This window comes from Mangifera indica, chromosome 12, assembly GCF_011075055.1.
Source record: "Mangifera indica cultivar Alphonso chromosome 12, CATAS_Mindica_2.1, whole genome shotgun sequence".
NCBI classification, from domain to species: Eukaryota; Viridiplantae; Streptophyta; class Magnoliopsida; order Sapindales; family Anacardiaceae; genus Mangifera; species Mangifera indica.
Window position 1 is genome coordinate 11,264,357 of NC_058148.1, and position 8,953 is coordinate 11,273,309.

The following is an 8,953-nucleotide window of genomic DNA, read 5'->3' on the forward strand; positions in this document are numbered from 1 at the left end:
ATATCATTATTCTAATAAGAGAATTGCATTATCTAGAAGGACCCTTTCATTGAGTGGAATTTAGTATTACTAAACATTTGGATCAACATCACTGGGTTGGTTCTTCTCCTTCACACTTTAATTGAATTTGTTTATGTGCTATTTTAGATTATTCATGCATGGATAAATCATTTAGAATCCTTACTTCTCATTCTCGTCCTTCCAATGAGTAAGTAGTCTCTAAATTTACCAAAAAAAATTGTTACAATAACATATGATTGTTCAAAACATTTAAAAGTTAATAATAAAGTTATACATATATATTTTAAGTATATAAATAAGTGTATATTTTATATAGGTATTAAATAATTTTAAATTAAAAATAAAATAATATTTAATTATATAATAATATATCATATATATATATATATTTATTTATTTATTTATATACTTAAAAATTGGAAAACTTAGCTAAACACAAGAAAACAATTGTCATGCTTAATTAATTAATAAAGTTCACCACAGAAATTACAGAGACCTTTATTATGAGAGCAAGGTTATAAACACCCAATTTTGAACATGCAATTAGATAATTAGAGAATATATTATCATGTGATTAGATGATATTTTATTTTTAATTTAAAATCACATGATTATAATTCATCTAAGTATCCAACTCAAAATTAGATGTATATAATTTTATTGATACTGTGGTTATTAGAATCTGGAAAACTTATTTCAAAAACTCCATGATCCCCACATAATGAGCAAAACACTTGACTTGAAAATCTGAAAATCCTGCAGCTTTTCCCAAGGCCTTGAACTCATTCTCAGTTCTTTGTTTGCCTCCATGCATAATCATAAGAATGTCCATATGTGAAAGGTACTTTGAAGCATTGCTTGAATCTGGATATTCAGGAAGTATCCAACCCATTACTATCAATTTCCCATTTTTTGGCAATGCCTCATTGCAATTTCTCAGTACCTTTAAGCATTGTTCATCATTCCAATTGTGAAGCACATTCTGTTTATATGTGTAAACACATAAACTAATCAATGGAAACAAAAAAAAATAATAAAAAAATTCAGCTTGAGTTGAGAAAAAATAACATACTTTCATCATAAAAGCATCCGCTGTTATTGGAATATTTGAAAACATATCTCCTCCAACATGCGTAATACCTAAAATTACAAACAAATATTATTAATTGATTTTTTTTTTGGTCATTTTAAAATCATTTAATGGGATTTATCGTGTCACATAATATTACACTAATCATTTAGATAATATATATCTACAGTTAGGGTGGTTGTACCTGGGCATGCTGGGGCTTTTTCAACAACATAAGGTGCATCAAAGTTAATGCCCTTAATGGTGGGGTACTTGGAGATGATCATGCTGAGAGTAGCACCGATTCCTCCTCCAACATCAACCAGTGATGCCAAATCCTCAAATCCTTTGTATGTATCAAGTACTTTGCTCGTTGTAATCTTAGACAAGCTTGCCATTGCCTTGTTGAAAGATTCATCATTCCTTGGATTTTTGCTCAGAAACTCATAGATTGGCATTCTATGTACTTTCTCAAACAGATCTCCTCCTTCCATTACTAAATCATTCAACTGCAACCTGCAACCATTCCATATACGTCATTAATTTTTTCACTTTTATAACAAGAAGATGTAATAAAATTATAAGTACTAATTTTAATTATACAAATTAGTTTATATTTGACGGGTATCATTATATGATTGAGTAATTTTAAATTAATGATAAAAAATCTCAATTGTGTAATAATACATATAAATATATACTTATTTAAATATTCAGAGCAGGTATATATAGTATTACTAAAAAAATACAAGGAAATCTGAAGATTAACTAGTATGTATGAGTTTACAGTTGACTCACCAGACCATCTCTATTTCTTTCTGCGGTTTCAGTGCAGCCAGAGATTTTCCATCTTCCCTGCGAGCAAACCATTTGCCAACCGGAGTTAGTCCATAGAGTCTCTCGATGCTCCCATCTTCACGGCGGTGCAGCTCGCAAGTGAGCAGATTATAGCAAGCGAGAAGCCGGAGCATGCGGTCGATATACGATGGAGCATCGGGGTTTTTTGTGAGAAGCTTAGAAGCAACTTCAACAGCAGAGACATGGAGGGAATTTGGACCGGTTGCTTCGTTAACAATGTCAAACAAATTAAGCATAAGCGCTGCGTTCAACACATTGGCGAAGGTGCCAATGCTGCGTAAGTATGTTGCTTGGGCAAACGCTTCATCTTCTTCTTGATGAGTTGTTAAAGAAGAACTCATTGAGTTTGAGTTTTTTTATTTTTCTTTTTGAAATTGGGTTGTCGGCAATGGCGCTGAAACCTGACGGATATATATAGAGTGGATTGCGATGGTTGGCACGTGAGAATTGACATTACCACTCATCAGTCAAACCTGAGATGGTTGGCATGTGAGACTCACCATTCCCACCCATCACTCACTATCTGTATGCCGTTCTGTCCTGCGTGAGAAAGAATCACAGTTGTCCGTATAATTTACGAGCTATTGTTTGGCCCCAATAAGAGTAGGTTGTTTTTCATGATTTCTCTAAAACTTGTACTTTTTAAGAATCCCTGGTAGTCCCTAAGGTTTAGAATAGTTATTTTCTCCACATATTTTCGGAGAACCAGATCTTCATAGATCTTTTTGCCCAAAACTTCGCAGGGAAGCTGAAGACATGGACAGAAGGTATCAGGGTCAACGTCGTTAGAAAATTTCATCTTCATCATTCAATTCCTCAACTGGATTACGCTCAATTGAAACTAGAAGTACCAAGGTTTCCAAAGAACGAAGACAACTCCATTAATGCCCACGGTGGAAGAAACAACCCACAAGAAGATCAAGTACAAGCAGAAGCTGTTGTGGGAACTTGCCCATTTATGTGCCCAGGTTGGTAATACAATTGGACTCCTATTGTATCATTATATTGTTTTTTTTTTTTTTTTGGGAGGGGCAATTGCCATTGATTATTGTGATGCAATCTGTAGAGGATGAAAGGATTCAGCGTCAGCGCCTCAGAGATCTAGCCGTCTTTGAGAGACTTGATGGAGATCCCCGCAAGTCGTCTCCGGCACTGGCTGTCAAAAAAGTATGTAAAGTTTGCTAATTTTTTCTAAATTCATGTGTATTAGTCGCTAAATTAAGAGTAAATTAGGGATGTTTGATCACTGTGTTCAAGATTTCACGTAATTTATTGTTAGCTAACATTGTTTCTTGACATGCTTTTTGTTGTTCAAGGTTGTGTTGTATTTTATCTGTGTTCTTTCTCTTTTTGTTGTTGAACATTCATTTCAATGGGTTATAATTAGGTTTGGATTTTGATGCGTGATGGATAAGGAATTCCAAATTTTGCATGCTTCTCAGTTGTTAAGACTTAAAGTTTAATGCCACAAATGTTTATTTCTGATGCCAAAAACCTTCACTTCTTGTTAGTTTTGCAGGACAATGTCCGCCAAGCAGGGCGAGCATCTGAAGTGCGCCCTCTTCCAGTGCTGGAAGACACTTTGAACTATCTTTTAAACTTTCTGGATTCTAGGGAACATCCTTTTGATGTGATTCATGACTTTGTGTTCGATAGGATATAAGGCAAGATCTTACCATGCATAATATTGTTACTGACAGAGTAGTCTACATGTATGAGAAAATGGTTAGAAACCTTTTAATCTTTACTTTCTATGTTGTCTTGCAAAATTATATTGAGTATATTAGTTGAATCCTGTGATGGAGTTTCAGCTTTTTGCATGATGGGTTGGAGTTGCTTTCCTTGTTATAGAGCTCAGAAATTAGAAACTTTCCCCCACTTTAACGTAGCTGCTTTTCTGAAACAATGGTATTGTGAGTGCTGTCACTTGATAAAGGACGTTACAGACAAACTTTGAATCTATGTCATATGGCAGTACTACAGAGAACATATGCTGCCATCTTTGAGGCATTAATTGTAATAGGCTTATGCTACAAATTTTAGACAGCGCTAAGATGTAAACAAAATCTTTGCTTCATTTCCATGTCATTGGTTGCTACCTACAATTAAATTTGTTACTGCCCATTGAACAAAAGATTGAACATTCAGAATAGAGGACACATTTAAAAGTGAATTATCTTGTGATTTATTTAACAACTGACAGTTAAGTTTAGAATAATCCCAATTGTGCTGAGTTTTATGTATGTTAAAGAATCTGTTTTTTCTTTATGGATTTACAGCTGTGATTCAGACCACATATTTGTTTACGAACTCAAACAAAATTCCCTGTTGAATCCTGTGATGATTTTCATATAAATGTTTCTAGCATGAGTTAACATATTTTCAGTCTAAAAAAATTACCTTCTTGCAAATATGAGAACTCCAGTGAATATTATTCAATTAATTTTGAAACTTCAAATAACCCCATGTGTCTTTTTCAGACAGGATAGCAGAGATGCACTTATGAGCACTGTTTTCTTAATTATTACTTATATCTTTGTATTGGCTTCTATAAGCTTGGAAGCAATTTCTTCAACTAGTATTATGTGCTTATTTTTTAACCCCTACAGGTTAAATTTCATGTAATAGCACATCACAAGCTTCGAAGTAGTTGCATTGGTTCAAGTATTGCTTCAATGCGTTACCTAAACTTGGAGCAGCTTACAAAAGCTCTAACATCTCTATATAATCTGTATGAAGCAAATTGGGGCTCCAATTCCCCATTCAGGAATGAAGCTGAATATTATTCATTTTATGTGCTTCTTCATCTTGATTCTAATGTCCAGGCAACGGTTGGTCTATACTTTATAGGTCTTGATTAATTTTTCATAATATTTTATTGTGAGCCTTATGCTGGACCTTTAATTAATGAAATATAACTTTTTTCTAATCTCTAGGGGGAGTCACTTTCTTTGTGGTTTCGTCATGTTCCATCTCCGATTATCAAGTCGAGAAATGAGTTTTGCTCGCCAGGTTTTACGGTAACAATAAATTTCAACATATCAATGCCTTTGGGGCTTCTGTTTATCTAAAGTTTATAGATGTATATATTTAATATCATATTCAATTTTTAAATTTGTAATAGAAAGGTATTGTGTAAAAAGGTACTTTCGGATGGGCAATTATAAGCGTTTTCTCTGTGCTGTTGCTGAGGCATCATATTTGCAGTACTGCCTTATTGAACCGTATATTGATCAGGTAATATGATTAACATTGTTTCTGAAATTCTAGTTATACGAGCTCTATACAGTTAGAAAAATTTTAATTTAAATTTTCCAGTTGATTATAATTGTTTTTCAATCAGATGTTGATTTTGGATATAATAAGCTGCTTTGATACTCTTTATGTTGCATTTCTCACAGTGCCTTAAAAAGCATACTTTGTTCTTTTGGTTGATCTTGTAGGTTCGAGCACTTGCTCTGTGCTGTATAAATAAATGTGGCTATAAGCTTCATCTGTATCCTTTGATGCACTTATCCGAGCTTCTGATTATGGAGGTATGAGCTGATATCCAATGGATGATGTCACTAATATTGATGAGGTAATACAATTTGAATATTGATAATTGCATGTGGTTGTTTCAGGAGTCAGATGTGGATTTGTTTTGCAATGCTTGTGGTCTTGAGACATGCACAGATGAAGTTGGAAATAAGTTGCTACCCACCAAGCAGACAACTTTTAATTGTCCCCTGGAAGGGTTTCAAAGATACAGCTTTTTGGGATTGCAACAACTTGAGAGGTAAACTTTAACATGCATTTCGGTATTTCTTCTTTTTTAATTAAATTTTTGTTATGATGATTATTGATCTAGTAAAAGACTTAGGAAAAGAGAGATACACAAATCTGTCTGTATTTGTTGCTATGCAGGAACGTCTCAAGTCCTAAATCTAATGTACCACCTGTACCATAGTGTATCCACCTTGTTCTAAAATATCCTTCCAGTGCTCTATAGTCTCTGTGAAAATGAAAATTTTCAGTTAAACAAAGTTTCTAAGTTCCTTAGAAGAAAAGGGGCTGATCTTCAGAACTTCCATATGAATTGTACACAGCTATGGGAATTGCTTTTTCTTTTTGGTTGGCGTTATTTCTAATATCTCTATATTTTTCTTTGTATAGTTTGGTATGCCAGAAGGTAAGTTTTGATTGACTAATGTGCTCCAAATTGGCCTCTGCTTATGCAGCCAATGGGGCACACCTTCTTGGTTGTGGTTATATTTATTTACACCTACAGCTTTACATGACTTTGTTTGAAAGTGCTTTGGTGTTGATTGACACAAATATATGTGCATTGCAGGCAAATCGCAAGTTTCGCCATTTAGAGACAGAATATTGCTTGGAAAGAGTGGTTGATGGCTTAACCTGAATCACTGATGTATCAATCGACAACTAACATGTAACTTCTCTGTATATTTGGATAGACTGTACACTTGTTGTATCATAGATATTATGGTTGATTCAGTTTTATTATGGCTGCAATACATTGATTGTCTCCCTTATAATACAAAAGCTTGAAACCCGATTTCAATTTGTTAGATAGGGAATAGAAGAATAGATGTCAAGTCAGAGTCGTATGGAATGCCATGAAAGTGGAAGTTACTTTTATCAGAACTGCATAATTCATCATATGGAACTTAAAATGGTGTATATTTTAAAGTTGTTCTAATAAGGCGTTGCATTCTGTCTGAAAGTAATGTATTGATGGCATTAGCTGGAACTTGACTGGAAAGAATTGAATTATGGAATTCATCATAATTTTATGAAGGGTAAAAAGTGAATTTACAAAATTTTAAGGTTTAGGATTTAGGGCGAATTTATAACTCTATTGAAAGATACATTGATGTGAGCAAAAGAGGAACTGAGATGAGTCCCAGTTTCAGAAGATGACCATCAAATCAAATTGAATTTTTTACTATGAACACTTCCTTTTTCGAAAATTTGGGATCCATGCCATATTGTAGTATCATTTGCTAGAATTCTATAGGCCAATAAAACGACATGAATGACAAATCTATAACCTATTGAATAACAAAATTAACTTTATTAGACTTTGCATTACAGATGCGCTGTGTTTGCAATATAAAGAGTTACTAATTGGAAGAAACACAAATGTGAAGAAGGCTCTCTCCAACAAAGCAGAGGACAAATTAAGAGAAATAGTAGTCTGCTTCATGCAGAAAACAATGTTATAGCAAAAAATAGAATGAGAGCGAGACCAAAACAAAATCCAACAATCACCATGAAAGCCTGGAGGCAGATGGAAATAAATGAGAAGCTCACAACTGATGAATAAATGATAATCTTGACATTTTAAGAGTCACTTGCCTTTCCCTGAGATTCAAATTTAAATTTGACGGTGAACCAGGACAGTCCTTTGTCTACAAAAGGTGCAAGTGCAAGAGCCCTGCACATACAGTCCTTTAGCATTAAAGATGAATAAAGCATTTTCATGATGGATAAACAACAGAGACAATAAGTAATTTTCACTCAAACAAATAGGAGTCACATGCCATCTAGATGCAAGTATTTACAGTATATTTATTTTTTCTGGAAAAAAGAAGAGAAACATATAACATTGTTCATGATTTGAGAACCATAAGTCTCTCTTGACTGAACAGTCAAAAGTTCTACTTACTTGCAAACAAAAACAGAGCTAACATATATTGCCCAGAGTATAAATTAAAACAACGCTAGTTATTTGATTGTCTCTTAATCAATCAAAAGTTCTACTTACTTGCAAACAAGTATTTACAGTGTATTTCTTGTCTAATACTCATGAGCTTCAAATCAATGGATTAGGCACACCCTGATGCAAGAGGACTTAGAGGAAAGCAAATTGAGATGTATGATGAGCTAAAAATTGTTTGTGGAAATTATCATGCACCTAGTCGGTGGGCCAAGACTAAGGATGGGAGCCATCCAACTGAGATTAAGAACTGTGAAGATGATTCTGCATCATTCCTTTCACCAAGTACTGAAGATGTAAGTGATACAGATGGAACAGAATCATATACTGGATCCCCAGAGTATATGCAAGATGGTAGTCAAGATCCTCCTCTTGTACCACCTCTGAGACAACTTCCGAAACGATCTCGTGGCTCAGAGGCCCTTCAGGATGCCATGTTGGCCGTTGCATCTAGCATGCGACGCTTAGCTGATGTCTTGGAACGTAGAAAAACTGCAATCAATGCCTCAGAACTGTTGGAGGCTGTGATGAAGATCGATGGTCTGGAAGAGGCAAAACAGATGTATGCTTTTGAGTATTTGAACGCAGATCCTATTAAAGCCAGAGCCTTCATGACATACAATGCTCGAATGAGAAAGATATATTTATTTCGACAGTTTTGGTGGTGGAAATGACTAGGGTCTTGGGATATCTTGGTAGATAGATTTATAAAATCACTGGAATACTTCATCGGCAAATGTTTACACATTAAACGTATTTATTTGTGATGTTCGTAGGTGAATGTGTAGATATTAGATGTTCTCAAGGTTAGCATTTATGGCTAGAATTCGATGACGCAGAGAAAATGTTTCCAGAAGACATTTCCAGCATATGTTCCAAAGTGAAGCTAGTTGTAGATGTAAGGTTATCATCTTCATTTCTTAATTTTCTCTATGTTTTCTTGCAACAATGTACTTGTGGACATTCATCTTGTGGCTCCCTAGTATGAAATTGCATGTGCATGGGGCTGCTGCCTACTGTTTTCAGTTAGCTTCTTGTCCAATCCTTCCATTGTTTTCATAATTGAAGCCTTTGTTTATGTTTAGTACAATGACATTATCTGTTTTCTTGCAAGCATAAAGTGAATACAATCCTTCTTTATTCATGGTCAATGCCTTGTTAAATAATTCATTATTATTCCTTGGAATCTTGATTATAATTCAGGGTGGATTAAGTTTTTCTCTCTGATATATTGCATTGCTTTTACTACTGGAATGGTAGAAAGATGTAAGGATGGACATTCG

The 8,953-nt window shown here is 34.4% G+C and overlaps 2 protein-coding genes and 1 pseudogene across 2 annotated transcripts; 2 read left to right on the forward strand and 1 right to left on the reverse strand.

The window, feature by feature from the left end:
- Positions 1-451: 451 nt before the first annotated feature.
- Positions 452-2,349, reverse strand: LOC123193589 (caffeic acid 3-O-methyltransferase-like). The gene is made up of 4 exons (XM_044606634.1): positions 1,889-2,349; positions 1,296-1,606; positions 1,094-1,161; positions 452-1,003 (listed from the first exon to the last, which is right to left on the reverse strand). The coding sequence occupies exons 1-4, from the start codon at positions 2,287-2,289 to the stop codon at positions 713-715; spliced, it is 1,071 nt and encodes a 356-aa protein (XP_044462569.1). The 5' UTR covers positions 2,290-2,349; the 3' UTR covers positions 452-712.
- A 216-nt stretch (positions 2,350-2,565) lies between these two features.
- LOC123192062 lies at positions 2,566-6,624 on the forward strand (annotated as a pseudogene).
- Positions 6,625-7,810: 1,186 nt separating this feature from the next.
- Positions 7,811-8,699, forward strand: LOC123193592. The gene is made up of 2 exons (XM_044606638.1): positions 7,811-8,365; positions 8,447-8,699. Exon 1 carries the CDS (start codon positions 7,826-7,828, stop codon positions 8,342-8,344), a length of 519 nt encoding a protein of 172 aa, XP_044462573.1. The 5' UTR covers positions 7,811-7,825; the 3' UTR covers positions 8,345-8,365; positions 8,447-8,699.
- Positions 8,700-8,953: the final 254 nt, after the last annotated feature.

Coding starts and splice junctions, on each gene's coding strand:
- LOC123193589 (XM_044606634.1), bottom strand. CDS start 2,289: ATGAGTTCTTCTTTAACAACTCATCAAGAAGAAGATGAAGCGTTTGCC. Junction 1,607..1,888: donor AAAGAAATAGAGATGGTCTG/GTGAGTCAACTG, acceptor GAATGGTTGCAG/GTTGCAGTTGAATGATTTAG. Junction 1,004..1,093: donor CGGATGCTTTTATGATGAAA/GTATGTTATTTT, acceptor ACATATAAACAG/AATGTGCTTCACAATTGGAA.
- LOC123193592 (XM_044606638.1), top strand. CDS start 7,826: ATGTATGATGAGCTAAAAATTGTTTGTGGAAATTATCATGCACCTAGT.